The sequence below is a fragment of the Elephas maximus genome, chromosome 19 (assembly GCF_024166365.1).
Source record: "Elephas maximus indicus isolate mEleMax1 chromosome 19, mEleMax1 primary haplotype, whole genome shotgun sequence".
In the NCBI taxonomy this organism is placed as follows: Eukaryota; Metazoa; Chordata; class Mammalia; order Proboscidea; family Elephantidae; genus Elephas; species Elephas maximus.
In genome coordinates this window covers 47,496,175-47,519,829 of record NC_064837.1, presented here as the reverse complement: position 1 = coordinate 47,519,829, position 23,655 = coordinate 47,496,175, and the positions used below count along the sequence as shown (strand labels likewise).

The 23,655-nt window shown below is 57.7% G+C and overlaps 1 protein-coding gene across 7 annotated transcripts in view; it reads right to left on the bottom strand.

Moving 5' to 3' along the window:
• Positions 1–1,414: 1,414 nt before the first annotated feature.
• The window catches only part of RARA (retinoic acid receptor alpha), a 44,360-nt gene continuing 22,119 nt past the window's right edge, over positions 1,415–23,655 (bottom strand). For 4 of the 7 annotated variants that reach the window (XM_049859216.1, XM_049859220.1, XM_049859217.1 and 1 more), the window contains 7 exons: positions 9,545–9,693; positions 8,127–8,268; positions 5,954–6,114; positions 5,500–5,676; positions 4,001–4,205; positions 2,984–3,142; positions 1,415–2,204 (listed from right to left, as the gene is read on the bottom strand). In XM_049859216.1, coding sequence (XP_049715173.1) covers positions 1,981–2,204; positions 2,984–3,142; positions 4,001–4,205; positions 5,500–5,676; positions 5,954–6,114; positions 8,127–8,268; positions 9,545–9,693 — 1,217 coding nt within the window. In that variant the 3' untranslated portion in view covers positions 1,415–1,980. Of the gene's footprint in view, positions 2,205–2,983; positions 3,143–4,000; positions 4,206–5,499; positions 5,677–5,953; positions 6,115–8,126; positions 8,269–9,544; positions 9,694–15,349; positions 16,080–16,622; positions 16,807–17,009; positions 17,344–23,655 lie in introns of those variants that run through there. The other 3 variants (XM_049859215.1, XM_049859221.1, XM_049859219.1) reach the window with 3 other exon arrangements.

The following is a 23,655-nucleotide window of genomic DNA, read 5'->3' as shown; positions in this document are numbered from 1 at the left end:
TAGATGGGTCACCTTCCGCTTCCATCCCAATCCCACGATATTGTTAGATTGCCACAAGCCCCTGGCCCCAGCCCCCGTGTCCCTGCCACTCCTGATGTGAAGGTCAAGTCTGGGGTCACTCCCAGAACTCCTCTGCCACAGAGTGACCCCAGACCCAACGTCAGGCTTCCCAAGGGTCAGGGGTTCTGAGGGTAGGGCCTGGCTCCCCGAGCCCAGACTGAGCTAGGCTCTCCTCTCCTGCCTCCAGACTGGGCTGTTTAGAACCCCAGACCAAGGATTTCCCAAAGGCAGACCTGCCTCCTCCCCCAGGATCTCCAAACTCTCCAGCCCAGGAAGGGCGGCCCAGAGGGCGCTTGAGGGTACATTTGCCAAATCCTCCATCCCAGTGCTCACAGCTGACTACAGTGGCCCAGAGCCCATTGGGAAAGCCCCCGTCCCTAACCCCTGCCCAGACGCCGAGAGAAGGAGTGGAGGCAGCGAGGCTCTGAGGCGCGTGTAGAATAAATATAACTTTATCTAGATCTCAGTGGAAAGTCCAACAGTAACAGGTGCACCAGCGGGTTCCGGGGCGATGAAACTCCAACCCCAGGGTGAAGAGAGCAGGGCAGAGCCAGCTTCCCCAGCCCAGGGGTACAGGGATAAGGGGAGGGGACCCCCTGTAGGCCCGTCCTGCGGGGCAAGGAGGGGGTACCGGTGTGGGGCAGGCAGTAGGGCTGGCCGGGGAGATGGAGGAACTCAGGCCAAATGTCTGTCAGCCCATCTGTGCGTGTGTGTGTGTGGTGTGTTTGCGTGTGTGTGTGTGTGGTGTGTCTGCGTGTGTGTGTGTGTGGTGTGTTTGTGTGTATGTGTGTGTGTGGTGTGTGTGTGTATGTGCTGTGTGTGCCGTGTGTGTGTGGTGTGTGTCTGGGGGCCTGTGTGGAGTGCTGGTGGCTGTGAGGCTGGGGCGGGGCAGCTCAGACCCCTGGACTGGCCGCTTCACAGTGGGGCTGGGAGCTTAGATGGTGTGGGCATCAATGGGGAGACAGCTCTGCCCAAGGAGACAGGGCTGAGAAACACTGTGTACTCCAAGGGGCCCCATGCTCTCTGACCCTGCCTGTCTCTCACTGAGGGCAGTGGCAGGTGTCAATGGCCAGGAGCCTCCTCCTTCTAAGGGCTTCCTGAAACTGTCCATAGCAGTGGTTAGGCAGAGGGAGAAGTGGGGGCTGGCCAAAGAAGGGGAGGGCAGGCCTCAGAAAGTTAGTACTTCACAGTTTGAAAGTGAAAACTGAGGAGAAAAAAAGCTGTGGAGGGTGAGGTGGCACAGGGATGTGGGGGGAGAGGGGGAGCCCCTTCTGAGCCACTCCCCTCCCCTAGGACCCACCCCCCCAGCTCGGGATCCAGCTCCCCCCAATACACAGCACAAATTCCTTCAGTATAAATGTGCTTAAAATGAAAATTCTTATTAAAAAAACCAAAACAAAAAAATTAAAAACAAAACCAGCGAGAATTAATACTTGGGGGTTGGTACGACAGGGTATGAACAGGGGGAAGCTCCCCACCTCTGGCCCACCCCCTCTGTCACCAACCAAGGCAGGGGGGAGAGGGTCCCCCAACTGGGGAGCAATGGCTTATGAGTTCTGAGGATGGGGGAGCCAGTTCCTGGCATTTGCTGGTGATGAAGATGTGGCGAGATGGGTAGAGGGGTGTCTTGAACACGAGGCCCCCAGGCGCCCCATCCCGAGGCCCAGGACAGGGGGTGCTCACTCAGTTCACTGCCTTGCCCCCTGAAGTCAGCCTAGGCAGCAGGAGCGGTCAGTCCATCGTGGCCCAGGCCTCTGTCTGAAGAGTTGCAGCCTCCCTCTCTCCAGCCCCCCAGGGGAAGGTCCCTGGTTCTGTCTGGGAGGACAGCGGGGGCAGGGCTGGCAGGGGGTGACATGGTTGGTAGAAAGGCAGAGAAAAGCCAGGGCAGGGGCACGAACTGTGTCCATGGGGCATAGGTGGTCATGGGGAGTGGGTGGCCGGGCTGCTTCTGTTTGAGCTAGGGCTGAGACTGGGGCTACAGCTGCCTGGCGGGGGGGCCAGGCCACCCCCGTCTCGGTCCCGCCCCCTGCCCCCCGGCTGTCCACTCAGAGTGTCCAGGCCCTCTGAGTTCTCCAGCATCTCCTGGATGAGAGGTGGCATGGAGCCTGGGATCTCCATCTTCAGCGTGATCACCCGCTCAGCCCCTGCAGGACAGGAGGGAACAGAGGTCAGTGCGCCCAGGCCCAGGGAGCTTGGTGCCAGCTGGGTTGCTGGAGGTGAGGGGATCAATAACAGCATCCACCACGCACAAACTCGGGGCTCGGTTCTCTGACATAGCCAGCTTCCTGAAGCCCCCAGGTCCCAGAAGCAGTGGGGCAAGGTGGTTACGAACATGGGCTTTGGGGTCAGACTGCCTGGGTTTGACACAGGGCCCTTCCTCTGTATCGTGTGCTACTAGCACCTCAAAACAACTCTGTAATCCCTATTGTTATCCTCACTCCTCAGGTGGGAAACTGAGGCTCAGAGCTGCCAAGTGACCTGCTCAAGGACATACACACACGTGATCCAGTTCCAGAGCCATGCCCTTAACCACTATGTTGGGGTGAGGCTGCCGCCTTGGAGCAGACAGGCAGGAAGTCCCCAGGGCAAGGCGGGGCACTGTCCTGTGCACAAAGGTGGAGTGTTGGCTCAGATGTTGGGGGGCATGGCCCTGGGCAAAAAAACTGGCTATTGGTCCAGGTTTGGGGTGCCTTGCCTTGGGCATGGACAGTGAGTACTAGGCCAAGTGTTAAGGGCACTTTTCCTTGGGCATAGACAATGGGCACTGGGCCAGGTTTGGGGGCCTTGCCCTTGGCATGGACAGTGATGTATGGGCCAGGGTTGGGGGCCTTGCCCCGGGCACAGACGGTGGTGACTGGGCCAGGATTGGGGGCCTTGCCCCGGGCAGACGTATGGAGCATCATTCCAGGCACAGGACCCTCACCCTTAGCACTGATGCTTCGCAGGTCTGTGATCTTCATCAGCATCTTGGGGAACATGTGGGGGCGGCTGGGCCTCCGTTTCCGCACATAGACCTTCAGCGCCTCCAGCAGTGGCTCCTGCAGCATGTCCACTCTTTCTGGCTGCTCCAGGTCCTGCCGGTCTGAGGAAGCAGAGGCCCTCCTGAGCAGCTGCCCAGGCCAGCTGAGCCAGAACACAGCTGCGTTCCCAGCCTTGGCCACTAGGGGGCGTGCATGCCCAGGCCACAGACTGAGGACCACCAGGCAGCTTCTCTGCTGAGGCCTCCCTAAGCAGCTTCTCTGGGTCCCCACCACCCCCACCTACAGCAGTGAGGAGGACTGTGTGCTGCAAGTGGGAGTAGAGACCTAAAGGCACTAAACCATTGCCATCAAGTCAGGTCCTTAAACGTGAGTTGGGGATGAGAGGTGCCCAAAGGTCTCTCTAACAGCCCAGTTGAAGTGGAGACCCCTGCACACAAGTGGTTCCATCCTCAAGCTAAGAGGAAGGACTCTCAGAGAGGTATCCCACTCCACATGTCCATACCCTGGAAACCAGTGCGATATGCAGAAATCCTGCCAACAATATGAATAACAGCTAACACTTACTGGGCCTTATCACCACCTTCAACTGCCCATCAACTTTACCAGGTAAGGCCCATCATTGCCCCCATTTTACAGAAACTGTGGTTCAGGGAAGTTCAGCAAGCTGCTCAAAGTCACACAGCGGGCCAGGATTTGAATCTAGGTGGTCTGACCTTCAAGCCCTCACTCTTAACCCATAGAGGGCGCACTCCCTAGGAATAAGGAGCCTGAGTTCAGGTTCCTATCACCACTCCCTTGCTGTGTGCCTGCCCCTGCCCCTCTGGGCCTCAGTTTTCCCTTCTAAGAGGGTCCTGACAGAGACCAAGGTGTGTTCCTTCCTGATCTTGTCCCTGGGAGAGGCTCCGGAGGGCCGCACCACCACCCCGGACCTGGCCTCCAGACCCAGGCCCCCTGCCCACCTCCACAGATGAGGCAAATGGCACTGAGCAGCCCAGTCTCGGCGTCATCCATCTCCAGGGGCAGCAGCTGGTTGGCAAAGGCGAAGACCAGGTCGGTGAGGGGGCCGAAACCAGCATTGTGCATCTGGGTCCGATTCAGGGTCAGCCCGTCTGAGAAGGTCATTGTGTCCTGCTCAGGTGTGTACCGCGTGCAGATCCGCAGGATCTGGGTGCAGAGGATGCAGAAGCTCAGGGACTCGAGCCCCACACACCCCGGCAGTGCCAGCACCTGCACTCCCCAGAAGACTACCTGGCAATGCTGTCGACAGGACTGTCTGCAATGATAGGAACGTTCTATGTCTGCACAGTCCAGTATGGTAGCCACTAGCCACATGTGGCTACCAGGCATTTGAAAGGTCACTAGCACACCTGAATAACTGAAATTTAGCTCGGTTTAATTGTGACTTAAATAGTTACACGTCGCTGGTGGCTACCATACTGAACAGCTCAGATCTATATTATTCCACCTCCACACAGAGAATTTATTTTTTTTTAATATTTCCAAGAGGCAAGGACTACAGGAGACTTATATCCATAGTTCCCAAGACTGTGTACACAACAGGTACTCAATAAATATGTATCGGCTTGAATTGAGTCGAGCCCTGATCCTGCCTCCCTGCAGCTGGGGCATGGCAATGTTAGGCTGCCCTGCAGACAGCACACTGCACTTCCCACCCCACCACCCTCCCGACAGCCTCGCATTCAATCAGAGATGTCCCACAAGTAATGGCAGCCTCAGCAAACCCCAGGTTCCCCACCCCGGAGGTGGCCAAGACAAACCAGATGATAGCAGGGAAGAAACTTCTCCTTCCAGCCTTGGCTTTGACGGCCCCTCCCAACCCCCCATCCTGCTTCCACCCCAGTCTGCACTCCAGCATCCCCCCGCCCCCCCACCCCCATTAACTGCCCAGCAGTCCCTAAATCCAGCAGGGTCTCACGGCACCAGGCCCTCAGTTAGGGCGCCCTCTCACCTGCCCCCTCTAACAGCTCCTCCATGCCACTTCCTTCAGGACGTCCTCCCTGGGGCCCAGGTAGTTGTGGCTCCCTCCTCTATGGGGAGGGGACTGCCCTACTCCCCATCTCTAACCAGCATTTAGCACAGCTTTGCAAATCGAAGGTTTTCAAAAGAAGGGACCCCTGTCGTGTTCACCAGGGCCTCGCCACAGAGGACCCTAGGTGAGTCTTTATTATTGACTAAACGGGTGGGTAAGGGAGTGGTTGGATGGAAGGGTCAATGGAAAGATGGGGTATGGATGGACTGGGTGAATTTGGGTGCTAAGTGGTGAGTGGACAGGTAGATGGGTGAACATTTGGGTGAGAGGTAGGGTAGATGTTTGGGTAAATAGGCATTTGGGCAGGTCAATTCCGGATGGACATTTATAAGGGTGATTATCCAAGTAGGAGGTCATCCTCCAAGGGCATGGGGGCAATGCCCAGGCAGGCAGGGTGCAGACCCTCACCAGGATGTCCAGGCAGGCACCCTTGAGGAGGGTGATCTGGTCGGCAATGGTGAGGGTGGTGAAGCCGGGCAGTTGCTTGGCGAACTCCACAGTCTTAATGATGCACTTGGTGGAGAGTTCACTGAACTTGTCCCAGAGGTCAATGTCCAGAGAGACACGCTGTTCTGAGCTGTTGTTCTGGGGGAAGGGGGGAGGATGAGGGCCTTTTTCCTCCACGGCACTCCTTCTCAGCCTGGCTCCACCAGCCCCCCAGGCCTGCCCTCTGCCCGGCCTTCACTTCCTGAGAGCTCTTTGGGAGGAGACAGCAGGAGGAGGGAGGAGAGCAGCAAGGACACGGAGGACCAGGCAAAGGCGGGGAGAGGGGAAGCCTGGCAGGGGGGTTCTCCGTGAGGGGCCATCCTGGGCCCTGTGGCCCCTGGGTGTCCCCGCCCCACTGGGCCAGGGGGAGCCATACCGTAGTGTATTTGCCCAGCTGGCAGAGGGCGGGGAAGGTTTCCTGGTGCGCTTTGCGCACCTTCTCAATGAGCTCCCCCACCTCCGGCGTCAGCGTGTAGCTCTCAGAGCACTCGGGCTTGGGCACCTCCTTCTTCTTCTTGTTTCGGTCATTCCTCACAGCTGTGGAGGGCAGAAGCCAGGCTGGTTGGAGGGAGGTGCATGGTCCATCCCTGGGCCCGGGTTCCATCCCCAGCCCGGAGCTCCTCCCACCAGACAAAGAGCTGCGGGCTGTTGGGGAGGTCCCGCGGTGAGTGTACACACACACATACGCGCGCGCACACACACGTGCACAGGCAGCAAGGCGTCGTTTCCACTTCTGCCGCCCTAAACGCCTTCCCCTGGGGCTTCGTGCCCACAGCTGTGTCCACGTACACACGCCCCATGACCAGCCCACCGTCCTCCATGCAGCTACTCAAGCTCACATTGCAGGCGTACGTGTGTAAGGGGTTGAAAGCATGTGTGCGGAGCGCGTGTCTCCCACCTCCGTGCTTGGCCTCCCCTGCCCCCCCACTACACTCCCTTCTGCTTCCAGGAAAGACCTGCTCTGCCTCCGCTCCCTCAGTTCTCCAGGCAGCAGTCTCCCTGAGAGTTCCCGGGACCAGCTCTGAGAAGCTCCCCCAGGCAGGCGGGTGGGAAGTTGGGCTCCCCAGCCCGATGTGGGGGGCAAGCTAGAGAATCTCTTGGCCCATTAGCTGGGGAGCTGACAAATCACCCGGGGCGCTGAGCCGCACACACCACTCGGCTTTAAAGAAGCGATGGGGTCGTTACCAGCCGATTATCCCAGACACACAATCACTCACAGGGCCAGTGGTGGTGGTGGCTGCTGACGCGAGAGGAAGGCAGGGTGGGGGTGGGGGACCCAGGGAGGGGGCAGCGGGTTGAGGGGGGAGCTGGCATAATTTGGAGATCACTCATGTCGATTCTGCAAATTCAATAAAGTGCAGGGGAGAGAAGAGAGAGGGGAGAGGGAGAGTGGGGGGATAATTTGGGAAGAGAAAATTGCAGCTGTGACAAGACGTTTATCATTCGGAAGCTTTAATTCTATTGAAATGGCAGCTGCTCAGCTCCGGGGCACAGAGCAGCCAGGAGAGGGGAAAGAGGGCGGGAAACAGGGGCTTGTGGTGGGAGGGAGGGGGTCCCCCACCCTGGTCCTTCTGTGCTGAAAAGCTCAGAGAGCGGAAGGCAGCGGATGCAGGGGGAGGGTCCCAGGCCTCTGGGTCCCAGGTTATCGCCCACTCAGCAGTGGGCAGCCATACCCCCTGGGTTCAGGATGAAGGACTCCTCCAGCCTCCTGGAGGCGGACAGGATGCTACGGGTCCCCTCCATTCCTCCCCTCCATTCCTGTCCGGGGCTGCCTACACCTGACTTAGAACCATCTCCCCCCAAGTCCCCTCCCCACTTCACTCTCCCACTGCCCTCCCCACAAAGGGCTAGGGGGTCCAGCAGCCCCCTCCCCCATCCTCCATCCCCCAAGGCTCAGGCTCCATGGCAACGGCCACGCAGACAAGGAGGCGTCTGTCAGCGTCATTTATCTCTGACATCATCAATCACCGGTCACCACGGCAACACCCATGATTCAACACAAGAGGGTCTCACTGTCCAGCCCTTCCTCCCTCCCTCCATCGGGCCTCAGCTGAGCCCAAATTGGAAACCCCCATTCCTCAGGGATTAGGGAGGTACCAATGCTGTCTTCCAACTCCAGGTCCCAGGCTTAACCAGACAATGGTTTTTGGATTCCTGTGCCAGCTTCCACACACAAATACCAACCCAGCCCCCCATCAGAGTTCAGGCCCCCCCCTCCATAAGATTCAAGATCAGAAGGGACTCAGGTATGCCTGTGAGCCTGGCTCCAAAGCCAAGAAAGCTAGACACATAAATACATGTGAACGCACACAAACAGGAAGTTAAATGGACCCTGTACGTAAGCACTGACCCACACACAGACCCACAGCCAGCCAGACACACATATAGGTCCTCACAGCTATTCACATACCTATGTGACTGCAGCCTTGCACACCAATGAGCATGCATATTCACATCCATACACATCCCACACCCCAGTGCCCTTGGCCTTGAGGAGCCCCTCAGGCCCCGCCCCGGGCATGGCTGGGCCCCTGCCCCGTGGCACTCACACTCCTTCGACATGCCCACTTCGAAGCATTTCTGCAGCCGGCAGTACTGGCAGCGGTTCCGGGTCACCTTGTTGATGATGCAGTTCTTGTCCCGGTGACATGTGTACACCATGTTCTTCTGGATGCTGCGGCGGAAGAAGCCCTGGGGACGGAGCAGAGGGAGTCAGGTCAGCCACACCCACACTGGGAGCAGTGCCCGGCCTCGGCCTGGGGGTAGAGGGCCAGGCCAGCTGCTGCCCTCAAGCCTTTGCCTGTCACCTAGCCAGGCACGCCAGACAAAGTGCAGAGTGTGGTTCACCTACAGGGAAAATCCCAGGACCTGCCTCAATACTGCAGCGTGGACAGGGGACTTCCCCCCACTCACACACACATTCCTGGCCTCCCCTCCTCTGGGGAAAAGAACCCCAGGGCTGCTCCTGAGTCAAGAAAAGGAAGAAAAGGAGCTAGATGGGACAGAGGCAGAGATCTGGAATCCACAACCCTGAGCTCAGAATGCAGGAAAAAAAATGCAGCAGGAAGAGGCCAAGGAGGGAGACATACGGGCTGGCCAGAGAGATGGAGACACACACACGTGCACATACATGCACCCAGACTCAGCAACCAAGCTACAAGACACACAGCTAACCAGACAGACCAATCGCAGAGATAGATCAGGCTCCACAGGGGCCCCACACAGAATAACCAGAGATAGGCTAAGGACAAACCTGAAACAACCAGACAGGACAGGCAGACACACACAGCCTGAGGCCTTGTGCTTTGCCCTTGAACACTGCCCCACACCTGAGGATAGCCACTCCAGGCTGGGTGGTGGCCCAGTACCTCCAGTCCCAAAGCTGTGTAGCTCCTGAGCCCCAGTCTCTGGGGGGAACAAGTACAGAGGCTCAGGCCCTGGGGAGAGAGGGACAAGCCAGGCCCAGAGCTGCTAGGAGGATGGTAGCCACATCTGTACCCTGGAGCCTAACATGGGAGCAGGGAAACCCAACCAGACACTGGGGAGCCCACAGCCTGGAGACCTGAAGGGGAAGCCAGGGTAGGGTGCCTGCTGCTAACTGTCTCCTGCCAGGCTGCCATGGCAAGGTTCGGGCAGGGCCGCCGGGGGCAAGCCTCCTGGGTCCCCAGCCAAGAGCCAAGTGGCAGCCAGCTCACCATGGCAACATGGGCAGCGGTGGCAGCAGTGGGTGTACGCCCTGCCAGCTGGAGGATGGAGGCAGAAAGAGGAGCTCAGACAGGGTCGGGGGGACCTCTGGTTTGGGGGACCCCCGCTCATCTATGAGGAGGGTCCTACTGTAGGCAGCCCTCCTTCGGAAAGCGTAGCAGCTTCAGGGACCACCCACCCACAACTTCATACTCCCAGAACATGACAGTGGGTACATCTCATTTATCTGAGGATTGTCCTTCCCAATGACCCCTGCACTTACCTTGCAGCCCTCACAGGCGCTGACCCCATAGTGGTAGCCGGAGGACTTGTCTTGACAGACAAAGCAAGGCTTGTAGATACGGGGAAGAGGGGGTGGTGAGGGAGGGCTGGGCACTATGTCTTCTGAACTGCTGCTCTGGGTCTCAACGGCTAGAGAGAGAAGTGAGGAGGAGGCAGTCAGAGACCCAGGTGGCCTTCCTAAACACCCTACCTGGCCTCAGGATCTTTCCCAGGCAGAGCTCCTATTATCCACTAGGCAAGGTAAGCATAGTGCTTACCTTGCTTACCAAATCATCTGTAGCAAACAATTTCACATTTTTTCATCACATTAAAGATTCTCCTTCTAGGCATGGCTGGCATCTGTCTCTCTCCCAACCCCACGCACCTTCCTACAGAATCAAGGCCTCTTTCTAAATTTACAGTCCCTCACAGGGGCAGACGACCCAGTCAACGAGGTAGCCACAGGCTTACTTGTGCTTACTTAGTAATTGTAGTGAACAATTTCACATGGGTTTCACCACATTCTTGATGTGAAATGAATTGTTCACTACAGATGATCTGTCTGGTACGTGAGGTAAGCATTGTGCTTACCTTGCTTACTGGATTATCTGCCCCTGCGGGCAGGGACACAGACTGAGGGAGAGCCAGGACTTCAAAGGAAGCAGGCTGCCCATGATGCCTCCAGCACCCTATCACTCCCATTCTACACTCCCAGGCCTTCAAAATCAGAAAGATAAGATCCTAAATCTGATTTTAGCTGCGTGCACACCTTTGCACTTGGGCATGTGGGGCGGGAGTCAGCTGGGTATAAAGCCCAGTCCCCTAGGCGGCCAGGCCGGCTCTCCCCCAAGTTAGGAAGGAGTTAAGACTTGAAGAGGAGGGAGGGAAGAGGACACAAGCTGGGGGCAGAGGAAACTGGGGTCAACAGGATATTCAAAGCCGGCCACTCCCCCACCCCTCTGCTTCCGCTCCCCCCTCCACCCGCCCTGCCAGCAGCCACAGCCCCTCCTCCGCCCAAACAATCCCCCGGCCAGGGACCCAAGGCTAGGGTGTGCCAAGAAGAAAGGCATTATGTGCTGCCTCCCTGCCAGAGCTGGGGCAGGACAGGCGGGACTCCCGGAGATGGGCAGAGGGACCCCCTGGAGACAGGGAGAAGAGTCCCCATGGGTCCCTGCAGTCCATCATTCTGGGTGCTTCCAGTGTGGGGGAGGCAGTGTGACAAAGGGGATCTGTTCTCATCAATGGTCTGTCTGTCCAGCCTCAATACTACGTCCGGGTTACTATCCCCCTTCCCTCCTGTTATTCAGCACCAAGAGGGCAGCAATGAGGGGTGACCCAGCCAGCAGGGGCAGCTCCCACTTGCCAAACCCTCCCCAGTGCCTGGCTCCATGCCCATCGCCCCAGGCAGAACGAACAGTGGAACAGGGTTGGGCTGGGTGGTGGGGCTGTCTGTGCCCAAACCCTGGGCAGCAAGGATGGGGGCTGGGAGGGCTAGACTACACAGGATTTGAACTACGATCGACGCAATTAGACTCCCAAGGGGCCACCTGACAAAGTCCACCTGTCCGGGGCCAAGGATGGGAGAGAATGCCTCACTGAGTGGTATATTCCCCTGCCTTCTCCCACATCCCCGATCCTACCCGGCCCCACCCCATCCACTAGCATACAAGGTTCTGGCATTCAAAGGTGCCCACAGTTCCTGGTCCAAGCACCTTACAGTGGTGGGTCATGTGGCCCCAAAGACCAGACACAGGGGAAGTGCCCGGACACTGGAAGTCTGCTGCATACTACCACCCTCGCTCCTTGCCTGCAGACACACCATGGTTGCCAGGCAGTGGACAACAGGGACCAGGCCAACAACCTTGGCAGGGTTTCCCAGGCTTAGTAGGACTGGGCACCACTTCCCTGGTGTCCAGCACTGCTGTGGCCCTATATCCTTTCCCCACCCAAAGACCAACCCGTAACCAAGGGACAGCCAATGCCCACATCCCTACCAGTCCAGTAGACTGACCGCCCAGCCCTTTTGCTCCTCACCCCGACACCAAACTGCCTGGCCTGGTCACCCCTTTGCTGTTCTCCATGAGGCCAGACAAGCAAATCAGACAGGCGGAGAGGCCAGAGAACAGCTGGTGTGAAGGGAGACTGGGGGGCCTGGGTGAGGCCAGGAGGCAGAGGGGTGAGTGACAAAGAAGCCCTTTGTTGTGCTAACTTTTTCCAAGACGTAAAAGTGGTAACAATAGACAATCCAGGCTGGTGCGGGGGGTATCAAGGACAAGGGGGTATTGGGGGGGGGGGGCCGTGGCCTAGAATCCTGGTCAGCATTCCAACAAGCAGAGGAGGAAGGCACTGACCTCGGCAGCCTGGGCCGCCCTTTGCCCTGGCCCCGGCCCCGCCCCCGAGGCCCGCCTCCAAAGTGGACCAGACTGGAGGGGGAGCAAGGACAGCAGGGGGCTTTGGGGTACAATGTGGGGTGGAGAGAGGGAAGGTGGGGCATGGGGAGACACAGAGGATACTGGGATGAGGTGGAGAGGGCTCTAAGGCCAGGGAAGACCAGGCGGGAATCTGGAGCAAAGGCAAAGTCCACAGGGTGTTTATGAAGCTGAAAAAATGTGTTTTTTAAAATTGTTTTTTGGCAGGACAGGAGAAATGACCTGAGTGGGACGGGGGGGGGGGGAGGCTACAGTTTGGGCTGGGTGAGGCCTCATTTCAGCTCACCCCGCAGTAGATGGCCGCCTTGGAGGCTGTGACGTGCTGCACCCCCATTGCCAGCACATCGCCACCTGTCGCCCAGGTAACCCAGCTCTGAGGTTTGGCGCTCTGTCCTTTGAACCCAGGGCCTTGGCCCAGTCCCCACCTCCCCAGTAGGAGGGCCCAGGTGGAGGTCCGGACCCCTCACAGCCTCTCCAAGAGTCAGGACACAACTGTAATTCCCTGCACCTACAGGCCCGCCAGGGGGATGACGAATGGGGGAGGGACCGCCACGGCCTGGCCCCTCCCTCCCCCACTAACCTCCCTCCCAGAGGCCCCAGCCCACAAATCTCTCCTCTTCCTGCGGGACGAAGGCTGGAGGAGCACCACACCTTCTCAGCTCAAAGTTCCAGCGCCCAGCGGAGGGGAGGGCAGGCAGCGGCCCAGGAAGCCAGACATCCCTCCCGCCAAAGTTGCCAGGGCGCCCCTCCCCCGCTCCCTCCCCCCGCAGCGGGCGGCGGCAGAGAGCGCTCGGCTTCCCCACGCCCCAGAACCGTTCGCAGGCTCGCACAGGGGCCGGTTTCCTGGAGGAGATCAGCAGGAAATCAGCCGGGCCCCCGGCCAGCGGCTCCCCTCCCAATCCAGCTGGCGCCCGCTCCCCTCGCAGCCCCTGGGGAAGGGTGGGGAGGGGGCACAGCGAGAGGGTGGGGGTTGCTCTGGGCGTTGCGAAGACGGGCCCCTGGCCCAGCGGCCAGCGATAAGCATCTCTCCCCTCCCCCTACTACGGGCATCCACGTGCTTCACATTCTTGGACGTCTGGGAGTGGGGCGGAGGCGTGAGCGGCGGGATTGGTGGGGGGACGGAGGGGAAGCTACATCCTGTGCGCCCCCTGCCCTCCACTGCACCGAAATGGGGGCTCTGGGGAGGGAAACAAGGTCCCAGTGCCCTGCAGGACCCACGAAGTCTCCTCCCATGGCCAGCCTGCCCTCTCTTCCCACCTTTGGTGGCGGTGGCAGGAGGGAATGGAGAATTCTCCCTGAGGGGGCTGAGGGTGGCTACACTCGCTAGGACCCTCCCACACATTTACAAGACAGCGACATTAATCCCATGTACTGTAGACAGGGTCTGGTTGTCACCCCCCTGCACCCCCACCCCAGCCCAGTTTCTGCCTCCAGGCCATTCCTGGGCCTCAGAACAACCCCTACACCCCACCATTCCCAACCCACAGCCTAGGGGCTTGAAGTACACTGGCATCCCAACCAACACAGACACACATACACATGGGGCTGGGAACACCAGCCTCCAGTTCTAGCCCACCCCAGACCAGGTGTGGGGAACAGGTCTCCACTTCCCAGTGCCCAGGGGTTAGGGGAAGCAGGGCTCACCAAACCCATTGCCTGCCCAACTCTCCAAGCTCCTTCTCCACACCAGTTCTGGACCCGGAGTAGCAGAGCTATCTTTTCCTGGGCTAAGGAAAGGCTAGGCACTGGAGCCCGAGGTCTCAGATCCCAGCTTCTCCCCAGTCTTCTAGAAAAAGCCACCAAAGTGGTAGAAGGAGTGACTCTAGCAGCCTGTCTCAATTATTAGCCCTGACGTGGAGGGGACCTTCCTCCAAAGCTGGGAGAATGGAAGAAGGAGCCTGGTCTCACACCTGTCATCTCTCCCTTTTCCCAAAGTCAACAGAAGCTCACACCTTCTCCTGAAGTTCACACCTTCTCCTACCTCCTCCTGCAGCTTCCCAGCCCCATTCTGACCCAGAGGCAAAGGTCAGGGGGCAGAACAATAGCAAAGGCCCGGCAGAGGTGGCTCCTAGGAAGGGCAGAGGTGGGGTGCCTCTCCACCTCAGTTCTCTCTTCCTGGAGGTACGCACTTTGCCCTTCAACCATTCTCCAATCTGCCAGGCCCCCCAGAGACTCACTTCACCCCTCCTCCCTGGCAGGCAGGTGGGCGGCAGCAGGGCCCAGAGGGTGGGAGAACCTCCTGGGAGAACAGAGCCCTGAGCAGGGTAGGGGGAAGAAACCTGAGCTATCCAACAATAACCCCCAAGCACCTGCTCACTCCCACCCAGGGTACACTGGCTCACAGCTGGGTATGAACAATCCAGGTGTGTAACCCCAGCCCTGAGAGCACCTGTGATGATGCTCAGAGTCCTTCCCTTCCAGAGGAGCATGAACCCAGATAAGGCAGCAGGTGAGCAAGGTGACCAGGCCACCAGGAGTCCTTAGCAGCATCCCTCTTAGGAAGTAACAGTCCAGTGACTGGCCCTATCCCTGACTGTAGAGAGGGTAACAAATGGAAACAGCAGGGTTGAGAATAGATGCATTCCTCAATTCCAGAGTAGCCCCAGACCCATAAAACGGAACTTCTCCCCAGAGAACAAACCAGACTAGGGGGAGGGGGGTTCTCCCCACCAGAGCAGCTTCTCACCACTCCTGGGACAGGAGTCTCAAAGATGACAACCAAGTGTCTAGGGCCAGGACAATCCCTAGATGGATCAGGTGCCCCTTCCCAAGGTGTAAGGACTGGTTAGGATGGCAGCCGGGTGTCTGATCAGGTTCCCCTTTCTGTCACACCCCACTGCCAGCAGCACTCCCCTGACACTCTACTGTCCAAAGAGCAGGGGCTGGGGGCAGCAGCTGCTGCACAGGAGGGGGCTCTCCCTCAGACCTTGGTAGGAGCAGAATCTGGGAAGGAGGCCCCTCCTCCTCAGAGCAGGCAAGCCCACAGACAGGACCTTCACCCCTCCCTCTAGGGTGGGAGAAAGGACCACTCAGCTTCAAAGCACTGGATTCTAAGCAAGAAAATATAAACTGGGGGAAAGGGGCTTCATTTTCCCTGAAAGAAGTGGGAGGAGAGAGGAACGAATGTCTCCTGAAAGAAAGAACCCCCAAAGTTCTTCAGACCTAACAAAACAGAAACAGCACCCAATGGTTGGTGGCTGGCGCACCAATTGTCCAGCAAGGACATCTGAGTTTGAGCAAACGGGACTAAGGAGAAAGTCAAGGGTCGGAACAAGCCACCAACGTGCCCCAGGCTCGCATCCCTGGGTAGGAGTGAAGGCCCCGCCACCCATCCCATCAGCAGCTCCTACAATGAGAGAGGGGAGGCCGGTACGTACAGTGGTTTGAGCCATTCCAAAGCGGAGTCCGGAGCGGGGTGGAGTAGGGGCCCGGGGCGGGAAGCCCTTTCTCCGGGAGCAAACAGGCCCGGTTCTGGTTATAAAAATCCACCACTAGGAAGGGGTTAGCGGAAGGGGTGAGCCCCCCCACTTCCACACTCTCGTACATCTTCCCCCGCGAAGACAAGAGGTCCGGGCGGGGAAGTCCTGCACCGCCCTCTCACTCAGCCGTGGGCGCCATCCGTGGAAAGCCGCTGGGGGCGAGGGACACGTCCCCCCACCTCTACTGGTGGCCCAGGCAGGGAGCCGCCCCCTGCCCTTAAGTCCCCGAGTCTAAGTCCGCTGGCAGTTCCACCAGTCCCAGGTGAAAAGCGTGGAAGTTGTGCGTGCTGGGGGGAGGGTGTCCCTCGGCTCTCCCAGGGAATGCCTGGCGGAGGCCCGGGAACTCAGCGGCTTCACCTCGAGGGGCTCCCGTCTCAGTCTCCTCGTGTCCGAAGCAGAGTCCACCCGCTCCCCAAGTCCGCAGGCAGGGGGTGGGATTGGCGCAGGGCGGCGGGAGGGGGTCACCGAGCACTTCCTCCTCCCAGCCGGGGCTCCCGGGCTTCTCCGGGTGAGGATTCCGGGTGGGGGTGGGGACCCACGCGGCTCCGCCTCCACCGAGGCCCGGGGTAGCAGCAGGCACCTCGCTGGGTCCCCAGCAGTGCCCGCCGTGCCCCCTACCCCCAGCACAGCGAACCCCCTCCTCTTCAGGCCCCACCCCCTCCCCTCCACCCCGCCCGGTTCAGGCACCGCCCCTGGCTTAACCCTTCCCTAGCGGGTCTGGCTGCAGAGGGCAACACGCTGGGAACCAGGGAACGACAGGGAGAGGCGGGATGTGGACAGGAGAGGATTGGGAGCCTGGGAAGGGGAGGAGAAAAGAGGGGGAGGAAGGGGAGAAAGGCACAAGAGGAGGAGTAAGCAGAGTACAGATGAAGGCAGGGTACCAGGAGAGGAGTGGGCTGCGGGGCCGAGGCAAGGACAGACGTGGGAGGGGGTCTTCACCCACCCCCGTTCTGCCTCCCGGTCTCCCAGATGGTTTGGTCAATACCCTGCCAAACCAGGGGGGAGCAGGAGGAGGCGGTGGTGTCTCGGTGTCCGCCTCCTAACACACACCCCCACCTAGCCTGGGTCTCATTTGCCTAATATAATACGGCTGAACTCGCCTGGCGGTGCCTCACCTCCGGATGACCCACCCACCGCCGCCCGTGACAACACCCGCTCACCACCGGCTCACCAGCCTTGCCCCGGGGCTGGCCGGCCGGTCTCCTGCCCAGCCGGGCCTGGCCGGCTCCTCCATACACTGGGAGAGAGGACACGGGAGGGTAAGGGCTGCGGTGTGAGCGACCGAGTGTTAGCGCCAGGAACGAGGCATGTCGGGTGTCCGGGGTGTGACACTGCGTAGCCGGGGCGCTGTGTCGGAATGAGACACCCGGCTTGTGTCATTGTCTGTGACATCATGTGTGACTCCGGCTTCCCGCCCGCCAGAACCCTACAAGGCAGCGCGGGCGGGTGCTGTTGGCACACACACACATAGAGGGGGCTCTCCTCCCTAAGCTCTGCTCTGCATGCTTCCTCCGCCTAGAGTGTCTCCCAGCCCAGGAACCAGGATGGGGGCCCCCACCTCACAGTCCAGCCTTGGAGAGAGAAAAGGAGGGGGTTGGTGCCTTCCAGCTGACCACTTTCTCCCAGAAGCCCAAGGTTGCCTATTTCATTTGAATAAAAACCAAGGTTAGGTAGCTCCCTAGAAGGAGGGAATGACCCTAGAGGAGGGGGCATCCCATTACCCACCTCTTACCCTGTCGCCAAGCTCCCTCCCTCTGAAAAAGAAAGGAATGGGAAATTACATGCTTCCCAAGGATGTTCTTCTAGTAGCCAGGTTCTTCATGTATGTTGTCATTTAATCCTTACAGGAACTCCAAGACATAAATGGGCATTACTCCTATTTGACAAATAAACTGAGATCTCCGCAAAGCTACGGGTGGGTGTTCCCAGGTCACACTACCAATGAAGAGCACAATGAATATCTGAACTTTCTGCTGCCAAAGCCCATGTTCCCACCATGCCAGGCCAACTGGATTGTATCTCAAGAAAAACTATTTTCTGAGCACCTCCTATGCGGATACCCTGGTGAGCAAAACAGTCCCTGACCTTGTATACCTTACAGAGCAACAGACATTAAGCAAATAATCACAAATTATATATACATACATGTATACATATATATATATATCTAAAACACACCAAACCCATTGCCATTGAGTCGATTCCAACTCATACTGTCCCTAAAGGACAGAGTAGAAGTGCCCCATAGGGTTTCCAAGGAGCGCCTGGTGGATGTGAACTGCCGACCTTTTGGTTAGCAGCCACAGCTCTTAACCACTACACCACCAGGACATATATACATATATGCACACACATATATATAAATGCAAACTGAGACAAGTGCTATTATGACATAAGCATAGTGTGCTTTAAAGGAAAATTAATGGAGGTACCTAATTTAGGTTGAAGGATCAGGGAAGACCTCAAAATAAAGCAGAAACCTAAAGAAGGAGTAGAAGTGAACCAGGCAGAGTAGGACAGAGTACCGTCTCAGTAAGAGTGTGTGCAAAGGTGCTGGGGTTACAGAAGTTGGTGAGTTAATTCAAGGGACTGACAAATGACCAGGGTGGCTGGAGCAGAGAATTCAAGAGAAAAAGGGATACAAGAACAGGTGGGCTTGTAAGGCCCCAATAAGGCTTTTGGATTTTATCTTAAACGCAATGGGAAGCCACAGAAAGGTTCCAAGGAGGGGAGAGGCAAGATCAGATTAATAGCCCCAAAAGATATTCCTAGCAGCTGTGGAAAGAATGGATTGTAGGAGGGCAACAGACAAGTTAGAAGCTACTGCAACAGGTCAGGCAACAGAAAATGGTGGCCTGGGCTAGGAAATTAGCAGTGGTGATGAACAGAGGAAGGTGGGGTCACGAGATCCTTTAAAGGTAGAATCAATGTGGGGATGGGAAAGGAGGTAGCAGAGAGGACGTTCTGGTGTATGGCTTATGCAACAGCAAAGTTCCTCCTGAGACCGCAAAAGAGAGAAGTCCACTGGGCTATTGGGACAGGTGGGTGTGGGACTCAGATATGAGGTCTGGAAGGCTGGGGCCTGGAGCAAGTATGCAAGCATTGGGAGTATATGAGATTGCCAAGGAATCACAGACCCTGGTATCTTTCCTCCCAAATGATATAGCTCCTGGGTACCAGTTATGCACCAGGCTCTGTGTTCAGAGCTACAAGGCACTAAGGGACCCAAGACCCTGTCCCTGCCATCAAAGAACTTATGATCAGGGACAGGCCTCCCAAGTGATAGCAATTCACAGTAGGAACAAGACGGGGTAGTGTAACTAGGTGGTAAATGAGTGTTATTTGAGAAAAAATAAGGACCCATAGGCATGCAAGGAAGGGGGAGACAGTGTGGCAAAAAAAGGGGGAAACATTTGCAAAGGTTTCTGGGAAGAGGCAGCATGCAAGATGTTCCTTAAAGGATGGAGAGTATTTCCAGAGCAGGACAGGAGGAGAACCTGGGGGTGTGGGGTGAGATGGCTGTTCTGGGCAAGAGCAAGGTCGTGCAGTGGGTCAGAGCAGAACGCCATGTCCTAGGGCAGTGGGAGAGGAGGGAAAAAGGCAGTTCTGGGGCCTGTTTCAGCCGCACCCCCCTCCAGGGCTTTGCGTTTATTAGGCCCTCAGCACATGTGGGCTGAGCTGAACTGGCCACCTTATGCCAGGCAGGGTTCCCTCCTGTCCCCAACCCTATCTGGAGGCCCAACAAACAGGAAGTCATGAGGCCCGGTGCCAGGCAGACATTGGGTCCCAGTACAGGGTGACTATCTCCCAGGACAATGCCTAGCTCCACCCCATCATCACTGCCCTTGCAAGATACTTGCAGCTCATCCAAGCCCTCGCCAGCAAGCGCTGGCCAGCAAGTGGGTCACAGTGGCCTCACAGCAACTGGCCCAGCCAGGAAGGGATCTAAAGAGGAGGAAACAGACTCAGAAAGAGGTAGGGCGACCTGCTGAAGGCCGAGCAGGAAGAGGTGTCCTTTAAGACTTCTGCCCAAGGGAGCTGTGGTCTATGGGCTAGCTGGGGTTTCCAGCAACCCAGAAATCAAAATGAAGTGGGAAGGGCCTCTATTTTTGACCTAGCCAGTACTGTGCCCACGTTCCTAGGAGGGGGAAGAGGAGGGAGCTGGAGGAGGGAAGCAGTCTGAGCCACCCCAAAATGATTTGGAGAAGAGAAGTACTTCCTCCTTCCTCAGATGTTACCCCCAAAGGGCAGTCAGGCCCTGCATGGGAGTAGCCTCAGGAGCATATGTCAATTGGTATGGGGTGGAGAGGGCGACAGGCTTCCTTTCCTTTGTCCCCTCCCCCAGCCCTTTCTGGGATCCTGCCCATGAGGGGGCCGCTGCATTATCAATGCTGGGAGATAAAAGGTGAGGGGCCCCATTTTCATTCAAAGCCCCAGATCATAGTCTTTTGGCTGATTCTGCATTTTGGACCCTATGAAAGCCTTTGCTAGGCAATACCCCCTCCCCCTGGGCTGTCCCTCCTATTGTCCAGGGAAAGAGTAGGGAGAGGGAGGGAGGATGCACAGGCAGCTGGCTTGGGAAAGGCCCCAGCCACCTTCCTCCAGGATGCCTTCCCTGACTGCAAAGGGGAGGAAGTGGCAGAGAAGGGGGACAAGGAGAAGGGGCACACCCAGAGATCCTGTGGCCATCCCCCAGTCCTAGGCACACAGAGCAAGTATGTGGACAGAAAAGTCTTGATCCACTCTTTTGGGGCTCTCATCACCTGGCTCCTCTATTGAGTGCTTCCAACTTCCCTGCCCCTACTCCCCAAATTGAAACAAAATAAGAATAACAACTGTGGCTTTTCCATTCTGTTCCTTCTGTGTCTGTCTGGAAGGAGGGTACCCACTGAGCTCTGCAGACTCCACAGGCTACAGCGGGCAGACTCCGGGCTGGGGACGGCTGCTAACAGACTGTATCTGCAGCTTCCAGGATAGGATGCGGATCTTCCTGGCCTCTAGTCTCCCTTTCCCTCCAGCCTCAGCATCCAAAACAGAGAAGAGGGAGTGTGGCCTGGGTCCTTCCCTGTGCCCCCTACTGGGGAAGACAGGGGTCAGACTGAAGAAGCAGGGTCTCTGCCATGGGGCAGGGGTGTCAACAATGGCACTGACCCCCCAAGGCTCTCCACACACAGGAGTGCCCCCACAAGCCCCTCCTGCAGCTATCAACCCCACAGACCCAGCTCTGCCCTCACTTAGCCTCTGCCAGCCCCGGTTTCCTCATGTGTAAATGGGAACCAAGCCCCACTCCCAGGACTGTAAGGATTAAGATTTGTACAACATATACAAAGTCCTCAGCACACAGTAGGTGCCCCACAGATGTAGGTATTCCTTCTCTCCAGTTCCCACCTAGAAAGGGCCTGAATTCCTTTTCACTACCACGTGGTAGGCGCTGCACCCCCACCATCACACACAAGGCTGCAGCTAAGGTCATTACGTCTATGTTCTTGCCTAATTCTCATCCTCTAAGGGAAGTTCTCGTAATATTCTTGTTAGGCTGACAAGGAAACATGCTAAGAAAGGTTACCAACACATAGCAAGCAGCAACGCCAGAACTCGAACCCAGAACCGGCACCAATATCTAAGCTCTTAACCACTAAGCCACACTGCGTACTCCAAGCCCCCAGTCAGACCCCTTTGCCCCTGAATTCTGAGGGCAAGCAACAAACAAGGCAGGGCAGTTTTCCTTTCCAGCCTACAAGAGCGACTCATTAGGGGGAGAGTAAATGGGAGTACGTAGTAAGGTGTATATAAGCTTATATGTGACAGACTGACTTGATTTGTAAACTTTCACTTAAAGCACAATAAAAATTATTAAAAAAAAAAAAGGAAATAGAGACCCTCCCTCCTCAAACACACATATAGCAATCCACATACCACTCCCCTTCATACTCTATGCCCTAAGCTACCCCACCCCAACCCCAACACACCAACAAGCTGAGATCCCCTCCCTGGTGCTTGACTTGATTCTTCCAAAACATGCTCAACTCTCTGACCCTCTCCACCCAATACACACAAGCCCATTAACCCCTTTCCCAACACACACCCAACCTTGACCCCTCACCCCTAAAGTACACATAATCCTGACACCCTCTCCCAAAGCACACAGAACCCTGACCCTTCCCACAATGCACACAGAATCTCAAACCTCCACAGTAATTGCCAGTCCTCGAGACTAGGTCCCAGCTAGGGGCTGGTTTGGGGGGCAGTCCTGCAGCATCTCTGGGGCCTCCTGCTCTAGCTCCCTGGGAGACTGGTAGCAGGACAAACACCCACCCCTCCCCACAGTGACCTGGAGAGGACTTCTGTTATCCCACAGGCCACTGGGTCTCTGAAGGGTATACCCAGAACACCAAAGGCCCAGCCCCCTCCCCACTGGGGGAAAGAAGGTGAGATGAAGGAGGAACCACCTCAGCGCCTTTGTTTGGTGGGGAGTAGGATAAAGAAGCCTCGTCAGTGAGGTTCCCTACAAAAAGTTTGTTGAGGACCAGAGCATACTACTGTACTGCAGGAAGGAGGGGTCACCATTTCCTAGGAACTGCCTGACCCCCGCACCAGCCCCAGAAGACAGCTGGGGAGAGAAAGCTGTCTCCTTCTCCAATGCTCCTGAATTTTTTATCTGCCATGCTCGGCTGCCCAGAGCTGAGGAGATCCAGTGGCCAGGCCCCGCCTAACCCTGCTGGAGAAGGAGGGAGCATCCTACCTCCCTCAGGCTCATGGCCACACCTCTGGTCCCAGAAAAGGGGAAGGTCAGGGAGAAGCTGAGAAGCTGGGGATCTGGGTAGGGAGAGAAGTTGTTGTTGTTTACTAGGAAAGAGGGAGGAGCTGGGAAACCAACAGGCTGGTGGCTCACAGCAGGGGCAGGAAGGGGGTATTGCCCAACCTGGGTGGGGAGAGCCAGAAAAGGCTACACTTGCCCCAAATGTGGGCACCCCACCCCTGCCCCTACCCTGGGTGAGAAGGCTACCAGGGTGGGAAGTCATAGGGGTGGGGCGGAGACCCGGAAGCCCTGCCCACCCACCTCTAAGAAAGAGGAAGAAACTTGCAACATTCAGGGGAGAGCAAAGCATTCCCTAGTCTGACACAGAACCCAGCAAGGACAGGAGCCAAGCTCCAGCCACCCTCTCCGGGTGGGCAGTGAGTCTGGGAGCTCTGTTCATATCACCTGGGCAAAGGGCAAGATGCCCAAAAGCACCAGGTTGCAAGCCCCCGACTTCTTCCTCCAAAAAATTCCCACCTAGGCAGGTAGCAGACACTCCTCCAGCCCAGAATATGAATCCCAGTCCCTTCAGATGCAGCAAATAGTCCAAGATACCAGAAACCACAGACAGAATTGAGACTCCCAGTCTCCCACTTCAAACTCCTGTATAAGGTAGAAAAGAGAGGAAGGAAACATAAAATGAAGGTTTGAGATGGGGAAACCGAGGCCGCATCTCCTACCCCCCGGCCCCAGATCATAGAAGGGCTGGCAGCAGAAAGGAGAACAGACAGAGCCCCAACTCCTATCCGGCTGGTGGCGCCTGGCAGGGAGGGGGCTGCGGCGAAGCCAGGGGAGGCAATCCAGGAAGCAGTGGTGGCAGTGGGCAGACGGCCAGTGCGGGCAGTGAGGCGCCCTGCCAGGTCCTGCCCCAGGGACAAAGAGACTCCCTGGCTCCGGGGAGAGAGTGCTGCCCCCACACTGAGAAGGGGGCACTGACCCAGCCCAGCCGGGCATACAGGGCAGTGGTGCCAGGCAGCTGGCCAGCAGCAGTCGGTGCCCAGGGCAGGGCATTCAGTCCCTGCCGGCCAGGAGAGATGGGACACGTTTCCCAGGTCAGCATCTGACTGGCCAGCCAGCCGTCCATCGCCTGTTCTGCTGCTTCCACCCCCTCCTGCCCCAGGCCAGGCCCCAGCTCCCTCCTCCACCCTGGCCTGGCGCCCAGCTGGGCCCTGGGGGCCAGAGTTACTGTAAGCGGCCTGGCAGGCCCCAGGCCTGGACTTTGCCAGTTGGCCGTAGCCACCGCCACCTCCCACTACCTGGCTCGGCCAGCCAGGAAGGGGTACAGAGACCCCCACTCAGCCATAGGTGACCCTAGTGGCAGAGGGCGTTGGCAGGGAGAAAATACAGGCCCCTTCAAGCCCATGCATGCGTCCACGGCCAGAGTCCATGTCGAGCGCCCCTCCTG